The sequence below is a fragment of the Triplophysa rosa genome, linkage group LG5, assembly GCF_024868665.1.
Source record: "Triplophysa rosa linkage group LG5, Trosa_1v2, whole genome shotgun sequence".
NCBI classification, from domain to species: domain Eukaryota; kingdom Metazoa; phylum Chordata; class Actinopteri; order Cypriniformes; family Nemacheilidae; genus Triplophysa; species Triplophysa rosa.
In genome coordinates, this window is record NC_079894.1 from 28,975,566 (window position 1) to 28,996,426 (window position 20,861).

The following is a 20,861-nucleotide window of genomic DNA, read 5'->3' on the forward strand; positions in this document are numbered from 1 at the left end:
AAGTACCTTTTAAATAAGCAAATGTATTTAAACACGTTTTATACATTTACCATAGTCTGTATAAAATGACATTTACTTATTGAAATATGTCTTTTGTTTTTCTCTGTATACGCACGGAACTGTGTGTTACAGTAATAACAAGGGGGCAGTAAATACCAGACGGACCTGCTTCCTGTTTTGAAACGAGCTGGCCGTTGTCACTCGTGATGATGTTGATGATGATGTTAACGGGTTTTGTTATTGAGCTGCACTGATCGCCCTGCTGAAAGCATGTCTGTGAGCTCGGGCTGCAGTACGGTGCTGATGTCGGTGCGCGTGTCGGTTCGGCCGCTGCGCGTGGGCTCCGACTCTCTGCGGCTGCAGCTCAGCATGAACGCGAGCCGCGCGGGAGACTTCACGCTCACGCTCAGACACACCGACCGCGGAGGACGCAGCGTGGTACATCAGCACCTCTCACACCTCCATCACCTTTATCAGATCATAACTGTCTGTCCTGTTTCAACTGTCTTTCTGTCTGGAATGTTCCTACAGTTCAATAACCGTACTGTGAAGTACACGCAAATAAACATCTAGTGCACTACAGTACAGTTAGCTTTATAAAGGCCTTTTTGATAAGCTAGAAGGTTGACATCTCGGTATGTTCATCTCCGAGTAGTCATGGGATATAAGGCTGTAATATATATATATGTGTGTGTTCATATACGTAGACTAGACTGAATGGGCCTGTTTTGTTAATAACATGACAAGATTGATGATGTTTAGAATAAGCTGTTCTCTCTCTTTAAGTCTCTAGCAGAATTTGACCTGCGCTCAGTGAAGTATGAGGTCACATCGGCTCGATGTCACGAACTGCGTCTCAGCAAGCCACCCCAGGACAGCCTCACATTTACCTTCCGCAGCGAGCAGGAGGCTCAGGAGTGGGCCACTGTCATGATGTCTTCACTGCGAGAGGCACACAGAGGTCTGCTGCCACTTTCTTTTGTCCAATACCAGGGCTGTGCACTGCTGCTCAGTTCTTCGGTTGTGAACGAGCGTTTGCCACAGTGTTAAGGTTTAGAAGGCAGACCGTGGAGTGTTACAGTAAAGCTCCGGTAGCAAAAAGCTCATTTATTTATAGAATTAAAAGCATTTACAACAGTTGAACCTTTCAACACGGCAGTGATCGTGTGTAATTTAGATGAATTCCCAGTGACGAGCCATTAACTCCCAAGAAGAAATGACAATGAGTTGAGTTGAGTTGATTCATGCCTGTAGTTTTATATACTATGGGTGCAGTGGCTTTTGCGACAAATATGCTGCGTCGGGTATGCACACACATCCCTGACCTGTGTTTAGTTTTCACGGCAGAGGCAGATGCTCGTCGATTGGTTCCCGGCCACTCGGACAGTGCTGCCAGAGAAGCATCATCTACAAAACTAGTTAAACGCTCAATGCATTCCGCAGATTAAATGCATGCATTGGAGATAAATGGCAGTCAGAATGGGATCAGGGCTTAAACAATAAATGTCGGATGTAAGGCACAATATATCCCAACACCCCTAGTTGCATTAATCTTCCACCATGTTTGAATTCAGAGAAAAACTGTCACGTACCTGTTCATGGTCACCGGGTCAATGGAGTCAGGAAGGAAGAAGTCTTAATCTTTGTGTATCGTCGCTGTCCGACATTCCGAAACCTCGGATGTCCAGATTTGCTGTTTCTCAGAAAATCGAAGAAACACTGTAAATTTTTAATGATTAAATAGTGTGTTATCAAAGTTGACGAGCACTTTTGTATACTTTTATTGGTATTTGCAAAACTCAGTGACATGACATTTAGGGTGACTAATAATAATGATTCATGGCAAAAATGAAATACATCAAATTTGGAGACACAAGGTTTTGGAAAAATGCAAATGACCAAAATAACCTTTTTATTTATTCGTTTCTGTCGCAAAGTTGCCAACATTTCACATCTCTCACATGATGGACTGCAGTATGTGAAGTGTGAAGACAAAAGCGCTACCTTGTCAATGTCAACTAAAGGTACGAGTCCTTAATTTGTTTTCTAATGGAAGTGCCGGCTTGATTTGAGCTTGCTTTTGCTTGATCATATATTTATTAGCCATTTCAATGCTGTTTTTGGCCAAATTACCACAGTTTGAATGAATTACAATGGCTGTAGTTTGAATTGACACGTGTTCATTTGCAACACGTTTTTTCTTACCAGAGTGCCCTTCGAGTACTGTAGTAGTGTCATTTGTGTATCTGTATCAGTGTGGTAATCTATATCATATTATAGTATATCATTTAAATATATTGGTGTATTAATTAACACCATTGATGTTGTGATCTGATTTGAAAAAAATGAACCTCAGAGTTTTTTTAGTTTTGGAGGAAAAGTCTCAATTCACAGTGGTTACATCCTAAAAATGGGATGAATTCAGTTTTTTACATCAGTGTACCATGTCTGGAGCATGTATGCTTTAAATCCAACACGCAAAAAACAAATCAAATAAACAACTAATTTAATATTCAGACCTTATTTTCCATGCAGCTTTTTAACATACAGCTCTTTTCTCTTGCGTAGAAGAGTTGTGTATAGAGCTTTCCCAAGCAATAGAGGCTGGTGATACTCGTGCAGCGATGCGGTACGCCTCAGATCTGGCTCAGCATCAAATAGCACTGACTATCCAGCCATCGCAGAGGGACGCGGAGGAAGGCGAGATAAGGTACGTGCGTATAACGAAAACTATGTTTTGTCTTTTGGGTAGTTAACATGAAATTTTTATCCTCCTGTGTGACATGCTACGCTTCATCTAACGCTCTTTTATTTTTGTACTTAAAAAAAAAGAATTTGTCAGCAAAACAGTTTCCGTTATTTGAGCTAAAAGCTGGAACTCCCCTAACGTACAGCAGGGTTAGTCCACTCCTGTCCTGGAGGACCAGTGTCCTGTTTAGTTCCAACTCCAATCAAACACACCTCTCCAAGTCTTCAGGATTGCGTTGGGCACTTTGTTTTCTACGATACGTCAATGGCACTGCCATTACAGTGACAGTTAACAGAAGTATAAATGTTATTGTGTTTTTATCCAGAAAAACGGCAGCTCTACCATTCACTTGTATGTGTCTATAGGGTAGTCAGTACTGTAAGGGCAGCGCCGTGATTTATGTATTTATAATGTCTACATTCAGGATCAATTAAAAATAAGGGTTGTTGTTTGTTTGACAGAAATGCAATATAATATACATAACTATGTCTTCAGAGGTCTATAAAGACCTTACAAAATGAAGCGCAGTGTTGGGTAAGTTACTCTCAAAAAGTAATTAATTACTAGTTACTAATTACATATTCAATAGTGTAATTAGATTAATGACTCTCTCCAAAAAGTATTTAGTTACTTATTACTAATTACTTTCTATATACTATATCAACCTTGATTAGTTATGTGATTCAAGGATAGGCATGAAAGGGCTCTTTTAATTCATTCAAATAAATACTATAAAACTCGATAAAGTAGTATTATTAACTGACCAAAGTATAACAAATGTGAGAATTATACATTAAAGCACGGATTTTAAAGTTAGACTTTGAATTTTGATGTCAATTCCACTATTACACACACATAGATTACACAAAGTATTTAGTTTAAATACATCAAAAGTAACTGTAATTAAATTACAGAAAAATAAGAGTAATCCCTTACTTTACTTTTTCAAGGGAAAAGTAATTAAATTACAGTAACTAATTACTTAGTAACTAGTTACACCCAACACTGATGAAGCGGTATGTTTTTATTACCTTAGAATGAGGTTTTTATCTACAAACACCACGGGTCCCCTTGCATGGAATTCACCATGTTGTTTCTACAGTAGCCCTAAATGGACAAACTGCTCCACAGAGCGCGTTTCCTAAATACGTTATCTACTTCGGCAAAGAATCGAAAACGTGACGACATCTTAGCCTTGTGTCAGCCACCCTAGTGCTTGGAAAGGGAGGGGGGAGCAAGCCGTTGGTTGCAATTCGCAACCTCACCACTAGATGCCACTAAATTTCATACACTGGATGTCGACTCGAGAATGTCACATTTTTTTAGGGACTTTAATCTAAAATATTTGAAAAACAAGTTCTAGAATTTTTGTGCGTATGTTTTTTGTCAGTATGTTTATTTGTTAGTTTCCTCTATGCCGACTGACCTTCTGCTGTTTGTATTTTCAGTTTAGCTGTTGTCGTAGAGGATGCAACGTCATCTTGTTGTGTCACTGTAAAAATCCTTCCCCATATGACTGTTTCCTCTCTGAAGCAGCAGGTAAAAAGATCACGCTACATGAATGAAGCTTTTCTGCCTGCTGTCCTTCTGTTTTTCTTTAGTTTTTTCATTTTCTCTTGCAGATGTTTCTTGAGTATGGTTTTCACCCCAAGGTGCAGCGCTGGGTGATCGGACAGTGTCTGTGCGCTGACGTCCGTTCCTTAGCGTCGTATGGCATCTGTAGAGATGGTGACACAGCATTCCTCTACCTCCTGTCTGCCCATCACGCCTGTCTCAGTCAACAGCAGTGCCAGCAGGAGCGAGAGAACGCCGCCCTATTGCTGACACCGCCACCAAACCCCACAGCTGCCCTCACGCCAGCCTGCAGCAGCAGCCCTGTTAGCCATGACTGGAGAGGATACAGCACGCTACCTCCTCGATTTACTCACAGCAGCTCAGGTGAGCTCACTAGTCTCACAATCTCGCATCTTTCTTGTTTTTTGTTCAACATATATACAGTATATATATCAGCATTTCAGATCAGCATTTCTCTTAATTATTTCCGCGGTTGTATGTGTACTGTATATGAATTCTCTCGCCTCTTGTTATTGGCCTGCGTCTGCCTCTTGACTGGCAGGGAGGTTAAGTATGACAGTATTTATTGATTTTAAGACAAAAATGTGACATGTTCTTAAAGGGGTCACATGACGGGATTTCTTGTTTTGCTTTTAATTTAGTGTGTTATATTACTGTTTGTGCAAGTAAAGTACGGTGGCCGTTGGGTGCAAAACAAAACAATAAATTGCGAAACTAATAGCAAATCTGAAAGCGAAATAAAAACAATAATAATATTAATAAAAACAAAACAAAATAAGAAGCCATAAAACACAACAACAATTCCGGAAACAATATAACAAGTCAGAAACCACGACGACAAATCAGTCAAACTGTAAAAGGTAGGTATTTTGTTGGAACTGCGTGTATACTTCTACATTGCACAGAAATGTCTACCTATGTGTCTGTATGGTTGTTTACGGATTTAGTGGCACACAAACATATGTATAATTACAGAGAGTGGTGTTGTACCACTCGTCGCCAGAGGCGGCAGTGCAGCTGAACTTCAGGTGGACTAAAATGCGCTTTGTTAAGAAAAATACTTGATGCTTGAGACAAAATAAAAACATACCTCTGTAAAGCGTCCTTCTGGTTTCATCATCCCAACTAAATGCTGGTTTTACTCTTTATGCAATCATGTACTTGTATTTATGCTATTTATTATAACCGTTCCGATGTGAATCCACTCCGAGTAGGTGGCGAGACGAACTGACGCAGAGCACACTGCGCTTTCAGAGCGATGAGTTTAGTAAAAATCGTCGCGTTTTAGAAAGGCGGGGCTTAGACGAGCCACAATAATGCACGGTATTTGAAAAATAATGAGTTTTTTCGACCTTAAAACATATTAACACATTGTATTGCACCTAAAACCCAAGTTAATAATGTTTTAGTCATGTCATATGACCCCTTTAACGAGAAAGAGAGTAATAATAAAATGTAAATAAATGTGAATCGAACCATAAGATCAGAAGTTTGACTGTACAGTGAGTGGGGTGTAATCGCTAATAATTCTGATTACAATAATTGCTTCAAGTAATCGTCAGGACTTGATGTATTGTGGTTTTCTGCTTGAGCAGGTGGTAGTGGCACAGAGAAACCTAACGTCAATGACATCATTAACCTTGATATTTTGCAACCCGGAGGGTCCAAACTGAAATCCAGTAACACACAGGTAATAATTACATAATCTGCTAGACATTTACCGTTTTAGCACATGGCTAATGTTTACAAGGCTTATTTATTTACAATCCTGATGGTTTAGAAATGTGTTTGTTCCAGACACACTTTGCAGAATTACAAAGTGTATTTAATATTTATGTTATATTAGCATATTTGCATAGCTAATAGTTGGATTTGTTTTATCTCTCTCTCTCTCTTTAGTTGGGGTGGTCCTGCCCTTCCTGTACATTCATAAATAAATCCACAAGACCAGGCTGTGAAATCTGTAGCACAGATCGACCCAACCCTCCAAATCACTGTAGCATTCACCAGGTTCCTTCGCCCTACTATGTATTATCATCATCATCATCATCATCATATCTTCATCGACTGTGCTGGTGTCAGAAACATGCATGTGTTCTAATGTGTTTTTTTGTTTTGTTTTTAGGAAAAAGTAAGAAGATCTGATAAGTGAAACTGGGTTGCAAATACAGTTACAGACACCAAAACTCTAAACTGTCATTCGTATGTATGTGTGGGAAAGTGTGAGTTAGGTTTCAACAAAGCTGAAACTCACACAGTGGCTATATAGCTTATAATGAAAATTCTGTCATAATTTATTCACGTTCATGTAATTGAAAACCCTCTCAAAGGAAGATATTTTGAGGATTGATTCAGTGATTTTGTGTCCATACAGTGGAAGTCAATGGGGTCCAATGTTGTTTGGTTATCAGCTTTCTTCAAAAAAATCTTCTTTTGTATTCTGCAGAAGAAAGAAATGTAAACAGGTTTAGAATGATTTTAGAAATTATTTTCATGCTTGGGTGAACTATTCCTTCAGTAAACTTGGTTTTCCAGATACCCTGGAGTTGGAGATGACACTGCCTTGCCAAAAATAAAGCCGTGCCCTGTAATATTTTGTTGGACAGACATTTGTCATGCCATTCTTTCAACAACCTTATCCAATGTGCAGCATTTGTTTTGTCCAGAGTTGATTATTTTTTTCGACAAGATCTTATATTTATGACAGACGAGTCAAAGCAAATCAAGCAAGTCTTCACCAGGACATCCCAAAGACTTGAAAATAAATGGTTTCATTGTTGGTTTTAGCTTGATTCAGGTTCTATAGTGATCTCTTTGCTCATTTCAATCTAAATGAAATGACTCTTTTTTTTTTTTGGCCAGGCAGTTTATTTTTGTTATCTGTCTTGCAAGGAAGGAGATATACAGTGTTAGTGCAGTTCGATGTGTAAGAAACCACAACACTCTAAAATCTTTCCACCTATTTTATCTTTAGAACGGAACGTAAGTATTTAAATCACGACTACTGCTGTAACATGAAATTGCTTACATTAATTTGATGAGGTAATGTAAAACCATACTGTATTTTGCCATGACTTATCACATCATTTTTTGACAGTGAAGTCATGTTTTTACTTGACATTTTAGGATGTACACAGTGTGCAAGTCGACAAATATGATTTCAACATACCCAGGTTTAGTTAAGTTCACTGGTCTCTGTGGGTGCTTCGGTTTTAAATGTGATCTTTATACATTGTTCACCTAAACATCGTAACAAGGCCAACACACATGGTTGGTCATCCAACAGTGTAAATGTTCATTAATGCATGTGATGTCCATTTTTTTGACAAAGTAACTGACTTAACATTGAAGCCTTTGTTTATGTTTGTAATAGCTTTATTCAGACACAGGGTTATGAAGTGCATTTATTTTTATATATAGCTTATTTAATGAAATCTATGGTTTTTAATATGGTTGCATATTAATTGTGAAATGAATTCAGTGTTTATTGTAAACTGTTGTGAGAGACTGCCAGTGTACATGCGTTTCACCATGGCATTGCTGTAAATAAATGTAAATGGAAGAAAATGTTAGATGGTTATCCATTCACACATTCTATTGGCATAATTTGAAACAGTTATGTGATATAATTGAAGTCACAGTCAGGGACGGGATTGTCCTTGGACCCCTCCAAAAATGTCCAGCCGACAAGTAAACAATGAAACATTGAAAGCTTGTTATTTGTTCTATCTATTAAATAATGATCTGTCGATTGAATCAGAAAATTTTGAAAATGATGCAACCAGAATGTCGGATTGTCCCCCAGTCTGGTCAGCCTATTGGACCTGTTCACAGCTCTGTAGTCTTTGGCTTTGTTTGAAGATTTGTGTGAAATTGAAGACAGAATGTAAAGATGAAAAACCTTTTTGACTTTGAAGAGATCATCGTTTACTCACCCGCTTGTTATTTCACACCTATCTGACTTTCTTCTGCAGAACACAAAAGAAGATATTTTAAAGATGTTGCTAACCGACCAAGGGCGGGACTTATTCACTTACATTGGTTTTGTGTACATACAATAAATAGAGACCGCTGTTTTCCGGTTACCAACATTTTTTAAAATATCTTTTGTGTTATGCAGATGAGCAAAAGCATAAAGAATAATTATTGTTTAGCTTCAGTGATCATTAAAGACTAACTCTGTTTAGTGGTGTAATGTGTTACTTGTGTTGAACACCAAAGAAGATCTTGGCCAAGATTAAGCTCAGACTGAAATTTTTTTTTTTGGTGAACTGATTTTAGTGTCATTCATCCCAAAAATATGTTTTTTGTTTTTTCCTAACTGCTTCTGGGAAACATAAAATTACAAATCTTGATTTGTGATTGTGAAAGGCTTTTAATTACTAGTCATGATCTCAACTGGAATACTAGATCATTTTCCTGTCATGAGATGTTGAAAGAATAGTCACTTATTTGCCCAGGATGTCTTGCCAAATGTTAATATTTCAAGATGCTGATAAATTTGTTCTCATGCATAAAGCCTAAAGATTTAGGTTTAATTTTACTCTACCCTCGAATGTTTAGCCTTAATGTGAAGATCTCGCTGATGTAAAGTGCTCCAGAAAAACAAATGAAGACGGCTGACCGTATCATCAATAGAAAGAATTTGGACATCACAGAAAGATTCTTCAGAAGGATGTCTTTCCTGAGAGAGATCAGTCCAGAGATGAAGAACGCTTTTCTTTCAGAGAAAGCTGTTTTATTGAGACGTGCTGCGCAGATCACAGCCGAAATACAACAGGTGTGATTTTACATTTTGACCTTGATTCCGTTTTTTTACTGCATCATCTCACCTTATTTCATACATGCTCGTTTCATTTTAAAAATATATTTAGCAAATGACTCAATGATGTAGTCAATGATAATGACAAAGTCAAAGTTAACACATTTTTTTGTTGTATTTCAGTCATCATTTGGTTAATAGTTTGGTTAACATTTATATTATAAGTGTGTTTGTAGTATTTTAATTTGTTTTCTTTGTAGGGCGAAAGAAAAGGTTATAAAGAGGTGCTTGATTTGTCTTCGGGTGACCTTCACAGTGGAGGGATAAAACCCATCACATTTGTTCGACAGGTACAGTAGCAACTGTCCACCATTCAATCACTTTGCAAAGAACGACTAGAAAGGCATGATGATGATGAGCTAAAAGCATTGGTAAAACTTTACAATAACGTATTTATTACTAACACAAACGAATAGTGAGCACCATATCGTTAGTTTTTCAGCTTTTAATAATCTTTATTAGTACAGGTAATGTCAATACAATGTTAAATCTATTAGTAAATGTTGAAATGTGGATTAATAAATGCTCTCAAAGTATTGTTAGTTCCTGTTAACTAATGCATCAATTAATGTTAACAAAATTACAACCTCATTGCAAGGCGTTACCTCAACATTGAATAACTAAATACAGTTTGTGTGACTGTTCAGCTATATTTGAAGTAACCATTTTTTTGTGTCATTGTATTGTAAATGCGGCGACATAAAAACAAGTTTGACGAAATTATATTCAGTTGCTGTTGTTGGTTACTATGTTTAATGAACTCTTCTGTAATCAATTGCAATGATTTAATGTGTGGCGTTCTATTGACCTCACAATGTTTTAAATATAAGATAGATAAATATAAGATAAGTTATAATGTACAAAAATGTACCAATTTAAATCGTTATTATAGCTTTTTTACACAAACTGTACCTACATAATATTTTGAATAAAACCATAACTTTGTCATTTGTTTTATTTTATTTGTACATTTGATTTCTGAGATCTCTGAATTGAGTTCCCACACGAAGCAGTTGATTAACATAGATGCTTCAAATACAAATAGTGTAAGCCTACTGTATATGTCAAAAATGTCACGTGACTAAACCGGTAAACAGGTCTCGTTACATCGCCTTTTTTTCATATAGTTATGTATAAAATCTCTCAGAGAAAGTTTGTTTAAAAACATAATATTAATCTCAGATTGATCTCAGTAGATGTTTATAAACCCTAATGCATGAGAACGACCGTGTTTTTTTCAGGTCCTTGCTGCTTGTTTCTATCCTGCCCTTTTGCAGGATGACAGTCTGCCATTGGATGTCACACAAAGAGCAAAACGTCTCCTTAACGAATGTGCGGGTGGAAGCGTTGGTGAGTTGACCACATATAGTGTCATTTTGATTTGATACATCTTAGTTTCACTATACAGTAAAAGTGTTTTTACGCCCTAACAGCATATTTAATGTACTTGTCAAATAAATATCTAATGTTCTTTTTATTCAGTTTATATAAATTTCAGAGATCAGTATACAGATTATTGCTCAAGAGCTCGTCACTGCAATTGATCACTTTCGACATTTTTAATTCACTTAATGCCTTTAATTTGTTGGGCAAAAGGAAGATAAAAAATATGAGGTTATCTATAATGTATACGTGTTGCTCACGATAACACTCTCTTCAGGCTCGTACACAGATTCAAGTGGAATTGCCAAAATCAAACACTGTGTGTCTAAGTTCATTTCCAGAAGAGATGGAGGAGTTCCTTCATCACCTGAAAACATCTTCCTCACATCTGGATCGCAGCGGGCTCTCATGGTTAGATCATTAGATCAAGAGCATTCCTTCCCAGGCTATTTCCAGTCTCTGTGTTGTCGGTTGTTTGCTTCATGAACGATGACGCCACGAAAGAAAAGAAAATCTCTTAATTTTGCATGAATACAGTTACTGTATGGGTAAGGGTCAAAGGTTATCCCCCAGAGAGGTCTGATATTGCATCACACACTTAGAATAGTTCAAGAGAAAAAAACATGTTAACATCTAAAGTTGTCCTCCTTATTAAAGACCAGGTAACACACGTAGTTCTCATATTCCAATTCCTTCGATGTTCCAATCTCAAATTAATCTTGAGTGCCTATACAGTAGTATCGAATACGTCGTATCTTTGAAGAGTATTTCGTTTGATCACATTTCTAAAAGAGAGATACAGCCGTACGATTATTTCCAGAAAAAGACGAGCTGCTGGAGGCGGGCAGGGGGGACGGAACTACAGCACGAGCACACAACACATCATCGCATTAATCCCTTCGTGTTGTTTACCTTATGCACGTACACGCCGATTGCCAACAAAACAGTCATATGACTTAGTTTGACTTACCGCGTGCGGTTCATGTCCGACATCTTTTAGCGCTGAGACCGCTCCATCTATCAGTTTCAGACGATCTCCAAATCCAGCGTTATATCCACCGTTTAAATAACATCCATCACTGAAATGCCGTGAACAAACAAACACACCTTAACTTCTCTCACTATCGCAAGAGTAAAGAGCTGCAGCTGCAGGCCCACAGCGCAGCCAATCTTGACGCAGCAAAGCCAACCTTGATAAGCGGGTCTTCTTATGCTTATCGGTTGGCGTATGGGCAGGCTCTTTCTTGCGCCTTGCCGAGATTTTTCGGGTGAATTGCACAATCAAAGGAATAAGGATCCCTGTTACGAACCAACTTTCCGAAACAAGCTGGAGTGTATCAAGGGAGAGTGTATCAAGCACAGAAATACTATGTCATACCTCCAACTCACGAAGCATGAGAAGCCAGCACGTCCAATAGTGTAACGAAGTCAGAATGCATGAAATAGCATGTTACCTTCACTTTAAGTTATCAACTGTAAGGTGGTACCAAATCACACATTATCTTACAAAAGGCGTGTTATTGGTGTAAAATAAGTTAGTAATACTTTTTTCTTGTAGATAATACTGAAGCTGCTTGTTCAGAATGAGGACTCATGTCAGACTGGTGTGCTTATACCCGTACCCTCCTACTCCTCATTTAACATGGCTGTAGTTAGCCAAGGACTTGCTATGCTACCTTACCGGTTTTGTGAGGAGCAGGGCTGGACACTACAGGTGGAAGAGCTACGCAGAGCACTCGGAGAAGGCAAAAGGACCTGCAATCCCATGGCGCTTTATATCTGCAACCCAGGGAATCCAACAGGTAACAGATGAAACAGGGCTGATCCTTATCATTCCAAAGAAGAAATCACATTTATTTTCCATTTTTTACCAAAATGTTGTTTTCCATGGCCACGCTTCAACACTTTTCTTTCATGGAAAAGTGCGAATAAGTATACGCCCCCCATATTTAACAGGTATTGCCCTGTTGGACTATATAATTTTTTCAGCCATTTTTAATCAATTCTCTTAGTAACTTGGAAAGGGCACAGGCAGCTATTTTAATGTTTGCATGATAGAAGATGCTACATTGTTACAGAAGTTTTTCTTTTAAAGGGATATTTCACCAGCAAATCAAAATTTACCCATATTTTACTCACCCTCAAGGCATCCAAACTGAATATGGTTTTCTTCTTGAAGAACAATGCAGTCGAAGTTATAATACCACGTATCATTTTACTAGAATGGGAGTGAATGGGCGTCGACTTTTTGAAGCTCCAAAAAGTGCATTCATTGATCAAAGTCTTCTGAAGCGAATTGATACGTTTGTTTAAGAGAAATATCCATACTGACAGAGCTATTAACGTTAATGTCGTTAAGGCTTGTTTTTCCAGCAAATGACTCAGGCATGTCCTAAATGCCGAACGCGGCATTTTTCATTGTGATCCAATAATATACCGTCTCCTCTGTGTGGGAGATTTCGTCACCGTCATTTGCCGGAAAAACAAGCCTCAGGTTCACGTGCATCCGAGGGATAACAGAAGCTAGACATCAACATTAATAGCGCTGTCAATGTGGATATTTCTCTTAAACAACCGCATCGATTCACTTCATAAGACCTTTGTTAAGACCACAGAGCCGTGTCGAGCTGTTCTTTGATCGACGGATGCACTTTTTGGAGCTTCAAAAAGTTGACGCCCATTCACTCCCATTCTAGTAAAATGATACGTGGTATTATAACTTCGACTGCATTGTTCTTCAAGAAGAAAACCATATTCAGTCAAGATGCCTTGAGGGTGAGTAAAACATGGGGAAATTTTGAATTGCCCTTGAAATATCCCTTTAATTACCAGGTCATGTACAGAGTCGGGAGTCCATTGAAGAAGTGATTGAGTTTGCTGCAGAAGAGAAGCTCCTCCTACTGGTTGATGAGGTGAGTGCATGTGATCAAATGCAAATGTTTCTAAACATCTTGGTCTTTAGTGAGCTATATATATTTTAAACCCCAGGTGTACCAGAACTGCATATATGGAGAGGGACCTGAGTATTATTCTTATAAGAAAGTGTTATCGGAAATGGGCTCAACTATTTCCAGCGCTGTGGAGATGGCCTCCTTCAATTCTGCCTCCAAAGGCTTCATGGGAGAGTAAGTATTTTTGATTCTTGATGTAAAAATATCATCGCAAAGTATCAACCGTGGACGCAGCCTGTCTAGTTGACTGAATATCAAACTTGTAGCGTTCTTTGTACCCAGATGTGGACTTCGTGGTGGCTACATGGAGCTGGTGAATTTTGACCCTGCGGTTATGGATTACATCCATAAACTTTTTAACACCGAGAGCTGCACAGTAGTTGCTGGACAAATTGCACTCGACCTCATGGCAGATCCTCCAAAACCTGGAGATCCCTCATTCCCTATCTTCTCGGAGGTTGACATAACAATATTATTTTAAATGACGTATATTAGATATTGCATCTCTGTGAAGGACGTAACATTTGAGCAACGAATAAGTAGGCTATTTAAACCTAGAAAAGTGTAACATGGTTGTGTATAAAAACATGCCTTGAAGGTTTTTTTTACATTAGCCAATAGACTGAACATGGCATGCTAATGCCCAGGCACCTATAATTCAGAGCCATTGAGAGAGTCGCGACAACGTAAGTTCAAAATTTTCACGTGATTCATGTAGCCTTCAGATAGTTCCCAGTTATGTTTTCACTTTAAATGCTTTATTTCTTTCATTTTTTTATTCATTAAATGACTTATGTCTTTAAATGGATTAAAAGTTCATCACAATCGGTTTGTTTAGCCGCAGCTCCAGAACTTCTGGGAACTATTGACAGCCTCCATGAACCTCTATTGCTTTGAAAAAACTGTTCCATTGGAGTCAACGGAGTTGACACAACTCTCTCTCTCAACGGCTCTGCTATAATTAAAATGTTTAAATATTAATTTGACAATAACATTGTAGCTGAATGTAAACCATAAAGTTTTGTCTTTGTGTCTCTTCAGAACATAACTAAAGAAATGTCCTGTCTTTTCTATCAGGAGATCGAGTCAATTAAAAAGATGATACGTAATAACAGTCATCGGACTCAGAAGGTTTTTGATGAGCTGCCGGGGATCAGCTGCCAGCCATTAAAGGGTGGATTTTTTGTCTTTCCACGTCTACACTTCCCTCCAAAAGCAATAAAATGGGCCAAGGTCAGAATTTGTTTCATAATCCTGCTTTATTTCAAAGCTCAGTGCAAAATCAGCAAAGATGGCAGAAACCTTTCAGTCCCTAAATGTCTCTCTCTGACATTTAGACATGTCTTATGATCAGGGCTGGACTGGGAAGAAAAATCGGCCCTGGCATTTTTAGGCCCGCATCGGGGTGGGGGGGGGTTGGGGGTGTGCATGCATACGTGTCTTTTGCATTCGCGTTGCGTGCATTCGCATTTATAATACGTCCGTCTAAGCGGCCAACGCCTCCGTTACGGCCCCATACATTAGCGGCAAACGCGTCCATTACGGCCCCGTACGTTAGCGGCCCACCGGGAAAACACCCGGTACGCCAGATGGTCAGTCCGCCCCTGCTTATGACAGTTACTGATGTAAAACTAGCATTATCAGAAAGCCCCTATGTGGTGTAAGTTGTGAGCCAGTGGACAAACCTCTGAGAGGAAACAACTTGAAGTAATGAACATTGATTAGAAAATCATAAGAAACATTAGAAAATCTGAAGTCAACAGATAAATGTCCTTTTACAAAGACATAGTAAAACAGACCAGGCAGAAGTACTGAGAATACTTAGCATTGGGGCGCTCACTTGCAAGACCTTGAGAAAACACAATAACCTTAATGTATGTTCACAAAGGAAAGAGAATATTAGGAACCCTAGGCATTGCCCCGTTGAGTGTCCTTGGACACGTTTGTGCTTTACAGGCAGATGTTATACTGTATATATCTGTATTTCGGTCTTCTCAGGATAGAGAGATGGAGCCCGACATGCTGTACTGTTTGCATTTGCTGGAGGAGACTGGTCTTCACGTGAGACCGGGCTGTGAATATGGACAAAAAAAGGATACCCATCACATCAGGTTTTTCAATGAAGATATATATCATTACCTCATACAAAATCAAAACACATCACTGTCTTTGCTAAAGGGATTGATACATTTCTATTTTAATCAACTTACCTGATCGATGATGCTGAAAATTGTATTTAAATTAAAATGATGTATTATTGGCGTAAGAGCCATTAATTCCATGCAATTCTTACTCTGTACACTGGGTGGCGTAGGTGGTCAAAAAAGATCTTTAAATGGTTAGAGGAAATGGAAGACAGGTGTGGGGAATGAGCATACCAGTTTTTGACCGTGAAGTGCATTGGTAAAGGAATTACGTGCGTGTGGAATCAAGGAAAAAAGGAATATGTAAGAGACCTTTATGGTTTTTGTGACTGTGTACCATTGAAGAAATCAATTATATGTGTGCTAAAGTAAATGAAATGTGAGCAAGAAGAATGAAAACGGACATTGTTTATTGGTTGCACGCGTCAAACTACATTGCCTGCCAACGCTGGTGTGACTGACTGACTGACTGACTGGCAGTCACTACAATTGGGATTGACTTCTAGTTAGATTAGCAGGTTTCTAAATCAAAGCATCTCAAAGTCTTGTATCTTGTGAAAATAAAAACGTTTTACTTTTCTCTCAGGCTTTGTTTGGCAACTCGAGAGGAGATCATGGAAGATGTTTTACAAAGACTGAAGACGTTCCACACATGCTTCATGAAAGAGTTTTCTTAGAAAGTGTGTGTTTATTAGTCTAGATTGTGAAAGCAAATGTCTATTTAGAGGAACATGAAAGATCTTTTAAATAATTGTTTTTCTTGATCATTTGTATAACTAAAATGCTTTCGGTTTCAGTTACCAAGAGATTCGCAAACTTTAATACATATAAATTGCCATTGGCCAATACTTTGACTAATCTCATAAATGATGACAATTTATTTATACTATTCATAATGGGAATTTCTCCTATGAAATGATTCAGTATATTCCAAGGTTTATAAATGTCTTGATTTGATCATATCACAACGTTATTGTATTTTTAATTTACTAAAGATTTCCTATTTTATTTGTTTAATGCGTCAGATTTTCATGTACCTTTAAGTAATATGATGAACAAGTGTATAAGTACTTTGAATTTAACTGACAATGATTTTTATGAACAGACAATGAAATATAAACCGAAGCATTGAATTGTCAGGATTTAAACTTCCATATCAATGCTTCGGTTTACCTTCAGTAAAACATCCACATAATTCTATTAAAAATGGAAATCATAACATCACAATGCCACAATAATGATTTTGAAAATGCACACCGTTTTATCAGCCTATGTTCAAGTTTCTGTCCTGATAGAGACTGGATGATGTCAGGAAGGGGAGATTGAAACCAGGGAATGAATTTTATGGGGGACAGAGTTCCAGCTCAAAGTAAAGAACATTTTCATCTTATGAAAAAAAAAATGGCATTCCTATTTGGACACACGCTTATAATCCTACGTTTTGTTGATTTCAAATAGACTTCGATCTTCTAATGAAGATTTGCTCTTTGAAAATCTTTGTGAAACCACTTAAAAATCAGCCAGAAAATAGTCAAGATAAGTTTTCCTCATAGACCTATTTAAACAGGCCTATGCAATACGCCCTTTTCACATGACGTCACGCATCTTCCGTTCTGCCGCGAAGCAGTGTATCATTACTTCCGCTAGCACTCCAGTTCATATGGTGGCGGCAATGCACTTATAAGCTGATTTGCTAACCGCCAGTAAAACTCAAGAAGAAGAAGTTACTTCCGCTAGCGCCTCAGAATGGAGTTTACCAAGTGGCTTGCACATCTGCCACAAATACGTCTAGATGATGTACAACGTCTTGCAGACAAATTTTCGCTAACGACAAGATCAAAGCAAGAGAAAGGACACAAATTCTTCGTTGAACAGTACCTGTTTGATTACGAAGGTAAGTGTTTTGTTTTCTTTTTCTGTTAGCGAAGGTGCTAGGATAAGTATTGAATACGTGTTCTGTCAGTTCTTTCAGTTTTTCTCACTGTTGTTAAAGTCCAGCGCGACGGCAAAACGGAAGTTCTTCTTCTTCTTGTTTGTTGCAAGACGGATGTTATGTTACACTGCTTTGCAAAAAGTCGGAAGTTAAGTGACGTCATTGTGAAAAGGGCGTATTCCGGCGATCACAAAGTTAACGCGCGCGCGCACACACACACACTTAAGTCACTGCAAAAAAGCAGACATGTTTTATCCGAAAGGTTTGTTTTTTAGTTAACATTTGAACGGACTAACTAGATACACAAATCTTTCTACAGACAGGTTTAATGGTACAGCTTTAAAATATGCAGCGGTTTGTTAAAATCACATTATAAACCCACACAGAAGTCACAGCCAAAGTCTGTATGCTCGTGAAGTTCAAACAAGCTTGTCAATATTATTTTGATAATAGCGGTTGTACAAAACCCGAACAAAATACAGAGGTGAAAATGACCCAATGAACTCAAAGTGCGGTTTTGTGAGAAACTTCATCTTCGGATGTCTCTTACGCTGGCAGACCTGAAGATAAACTTCACTCGAACAACTTCGGACAATGCTTTCTCTTATGCTTCAGTAGAGAACTTGAGCATCGAAAGGACTTGCCACACGAAGAACAGTGGTATGGTTTCTCTCCGGTGTGCACTCTCTCGTGTTTTTTCATGTTACCCGAATGATTGAAAGTTCTTCCACAATATGAACACTTGTAGCGATTTTGCTGCGTATGGAGTCTTTGGTGATTGTACAGGTCAGAGGATTTGGTAAAGGTGCTCCCACACTCAACGCACACATGAATGGTCATATTGCCATGAGTTTTCTGGTGCTCTTGTAAATAGTATAGCCATGAAAAACTCTTTCCACAAAAAGGACACAAGTAAGGGTTTTCATTTGAATGTAACTTAAGGTGCCTCTTTAGGTGTGATGCCAGAACGAATTTCCTACAACACTGATCACAGTTAAATGGCTTTACTTGAGAATGCGAGCCGCGGCCATTTTCTGCAAACCTTTCTTCACACCGACTGCTGGTGAAATCACTTTTTGCTCTAGTTTTCGGAGTTCCTTTTTGGGAGTTCTTCCGAGACTGGCATTTTACCTCCACTTCATTGATTCCTTCACTTGCCTGTATCATTTCCATCGGATCTAAAATAAACATTAAAACCTTTTAGAAATTAATACGAGGAGTGTAAAGAACAGACATCACTTTTTTCACTGGTAACAGCTTATACAATTTTAAACTTTTCTTAGATTGCAACATATCACAGCTCCAACGACGTGCATCTTAATAGTCAGGATTCTAGGACACCAACCTCTGCGCTCCTCAGTATCTTCATGTTTCGTTCTGCACGGGTGGGCATCATTTACACCACTGATGGACTCTTTAATAAACTCCATCTTCACAACGGTATGGCATGTAGAATTGGTTGTTTCACCTAGACTTACTGCTTGTCTAAATCCAAATGGCAGCAGCTTGGGTGCCGAGCCTATTCATAGTATTTATAGGTTAATTGCTGTGGGCGGGACTTAGCGGTTATTGGCGTCTGCTGACTTGGTCGGCATAGCTGGGAACGCCCATAAAAACGTCATATTCGTTTGTGCCGTAGGGGAAATCAATCCATTTCAATCATGCGTGTGGACCCCGTTAGGCGCTTGACGCCATGCATTTCCACTGAGGGGGGGGAATGCTTTCCACCACGCCAAATCCGCCCCAGGCCGTGGTCTCAGCTGTGACACGACACCGACCAAGTCGCGCGCCTGGACTCCTTCCGGTCTGTGCTTGTTTATCGGTCTGGCTTGTGTCTACTAATACTATTTGTATTTTATTTTATGTTAATATTAATTTATATTGTATAATAATTGTATTAAATAAACGATTTGTTGAATTTTGTTGTATGTTAATTTATTAGATAAACAATTTGTTGAATGGGTACTGTAGTTTGGTCGCATTTAAAGAAACCGTATGATACACTGACATCTAGCGGTTGAGCTTGGTATCGCAGTCTAAATTCAAAATACTGAAGAGACAAGTTTAGCCAAGTAACAGTTCTTCTTTCTTTTGTTGTCATACAGGCAGTGTCAGGCCTCTATTGTTTGCGAACGTGTACCGGAAGTTAATTGCAGCCCACGAATGTGCGCATGCGCAGTAACGTTTGTTTATGTTGTTGCATAGAAGTTTTCAATTGGCAGTAAAATATTTTACTTATAAAATAGTCATCTGTGTCAGGTTTATTTATGATTGTTCCATTTATCAGCTGTATATCAGAAACCCCAACCTTTGGGGATGTTCTTGTTATTTTACAAGGTTTACTATAGCCAAACCAAAGTTCTGCTGGCATAAAACTAAAAATAAAACGCAGACAGAGTTTAGTAAGCCAAATGTGTTTTACAGTATGCCATGTGGTAAGCTATTTTAGTCAAATACCAAATGTAAACGTGTTTGTGTGATAATTTATTGGATACTTACAGCCGTTACCATTATTAGGTGACAATAGAGAACTATTAACATTAAACGAAGAGGCCTTTTAGCAGCTCTTTTGAAAGTCAGGCTCTAATGAGCACCACTGAAACAACAATTGACTCTTAAATGGTTAAATTATTTACATAATTGTCCTCACAACTACCCTGATCTGTTGATAGTAAAATTACAGATTTATGCTATTAAAGATCCAAAACAAATTCTGCTTATGCACTGTACTGTATTTCATTTTAAATGAATATTTAGGTCTAATGTCAAAACAAATGTCACTAAGGCCCACAATTCAATGTTCTGAATGACAGCACAAATTATTTTTGAGATCTTTTGGCCTTTCCGTCATTGAACAGTGTTTTGTTACTCTTAAAGTTGTCATCTTCATTGCGAATTCTCGCTTCAACTTTTGCTCTTGTAACGTTATGTTTCTCATTTTAAAGATTTTTTTCAGTCTATGAGCAGCTAAAAGATTATGAAACATATAATGCTGAAACTGATGTTTCCTTCCTCTCGCTCCTCCATCAGGTCTGGAATAGAAAAAGTAAATAAAATGGCAACAATTCAAGAAAACCATTGAAAAATAAATCAGTGATTACACAATTAAAAAATACTGTAGTCTTTTTAGATGGAGTTTAGCATGTTACATGCATGGCAATGAATATTAAAACCCTTATTCATTTTTATAATCATAATATAAAAAAACGCAATAGACTCAAAATCATTTGGAAAGTGACACATGCGTACTGAATTTTGGATGAAGATAAATTCATAGATGCGAGTTTGCGATCCTCACGTGGTC

The 20,861-nt window shown here is 38.2% G+C and overlaps 3 protein-coding genes across 4 annotated transcripts; 2 read left to right on the forward strand and 1 right to left on the reverse strand.

Annotated features, from left to right (window-relative positions):
* Positions 1-157: 157 nt before the first annotated feature.
* On the forward strand, positions 158-7,894 carry sharpin (SHANK-associated RH domain interacting protein). Of its 2 annotated transcripts, none has more exons than XM_057333950.1 (9): positions 158-438; positions 787-961; positions 1,938-2,024; positions 2,569-2,710; positions 4,198-4,288; positions 4,372-4,687; positions 5,920-6,014; positions 6,224-6,352; positions 6,450-7,894. In XM_057333950.1, the coding sequence occupies exons 1-9, from the start codon at positions 271-273 to the stop codon at positions 6,474-6,476; spliced, it is 1,230 nt and encodes a 409-aa protein (XP_057189933.1). In that variant the 5' UTR covers positions 158-270; the 3' UTR covers positions 6,477-7,894. The 2 variants fall into 2 exon arrangements, with proteins under 2 accessions (XP_057189933.1, XP_057189934.1); XM_057333951.1 differs by having other exon boundaries at positions 6,224-6,334; positions 6,450-7,887.
* A 349-nt stretch (positions 7,895-8,243) lies between these two features.
* Positions 8,244-16,483, forward strand: LOC130554353 (alanine aminotransferase 2-like). Its single transcript, XM_057333935.1, has 11 exons — positions 8,244-9,104; positions 9,347-9,436; positions 10,388-10,496; positions 10,807-10,940; positions 12,088-12,331; positions 13,362-13,441; positions 13,518-13,654; positions 13,763-13,937; positions 14,558-14,713; positions 15,479-15,591; positions 16,211-16,483. The coding sequence occupies exons 1-11, from the start codon at positions 8,934-8,936 to the stop codon at positions 16,299-16,301; spliced, it is 1,500 nt and encodes a 499-aa protein (XP_057189918.1). The 5' UTR covers positions 8,244-8,933; the 3' UTR covers positions 16,302-16,483.
* Positions 16,484-17,905: 1,422 nt separating this feature from the next.
* Positions 17,906-19,127, reverse strand: LOC130554374 (zinc finger protein 572). The gene is made up of 2 exons (XM_057333978.1): positions 18,903-19,127; positions 17,906-18,735 (listed from the first exon to the last, which is right to left on the reverse strand). The coding sequence occupies exons 1-2, from the start codon at positions 18,985-18,987 to the stop codon at positions 18,131-18,133; spliced, it is 690 nt and encodes a 229-aa protein (XP_057189961.1). The 5' UTR covers positions 18,988-19,127; the 3' UTR covers positions 17,906-18,130.
* Positions 19,128-20,861: the final 1,734 nt, after the last annotated feature.

Bases quoted from the DNA above. Each gene is read 5' to 3' on its own strand.
- sharpin (XM_057333950.1), top strand. From the start codon at position 271: ATGTCTGTGAGCTCGGGCTGCAGTACGGTGCTGATGTCGGTGCGCGTG. The intron at 962-1,937 runs GTCTGCTGCCAC...TCTGTCGCAAAG, and splicing joins ACTGCGAGAGGCACACAGAG to TTGCCAACATTTCACATCTC. The intron at 2,025-2,568 runs GTACGAGTCCTT...TCTCTTGCGTAG, and splicing joins CTTGTCAATGTCAACTAAAG to AAGAGTTGTGTATAGAGCTT.
- LOC130554353 (XM_057333935.1), top strand. From the start codon at position 8,934: ATGAAGACGGCTGACCGTATCATCAATAGAAAGAATTTGGACATCACA. The intron at 13,442-13,517 runs GTGAGTGCATGT...TTTAAACCCCAG, and splicing joins TCCTCCTACTGGTTGATGAG to GTGTACCAGAACTGCATATA. The intron at 15,592-16,210 runs GTTTTTCAATGA...CTTTTCTCTCAG, and splicing joins AAGGATACCCATCACATCAG to GCTTTGTTTGGCAACTCGAG.
- LOC130554374 (XM_057333978.1), bottom strand. From the start codon at position 18,987: ATGGAGTTTATTAAAGAGTCCATCAGTGGTGTAAATGATGCCCACCCG. The intron at 18,736-18,902 runs GTTGGTGTCCTA...TGTTTATTTTAG, and splicing joins AGATACTGAGGAGCGCAGAG to ATCCGATGGAAATGATACAG.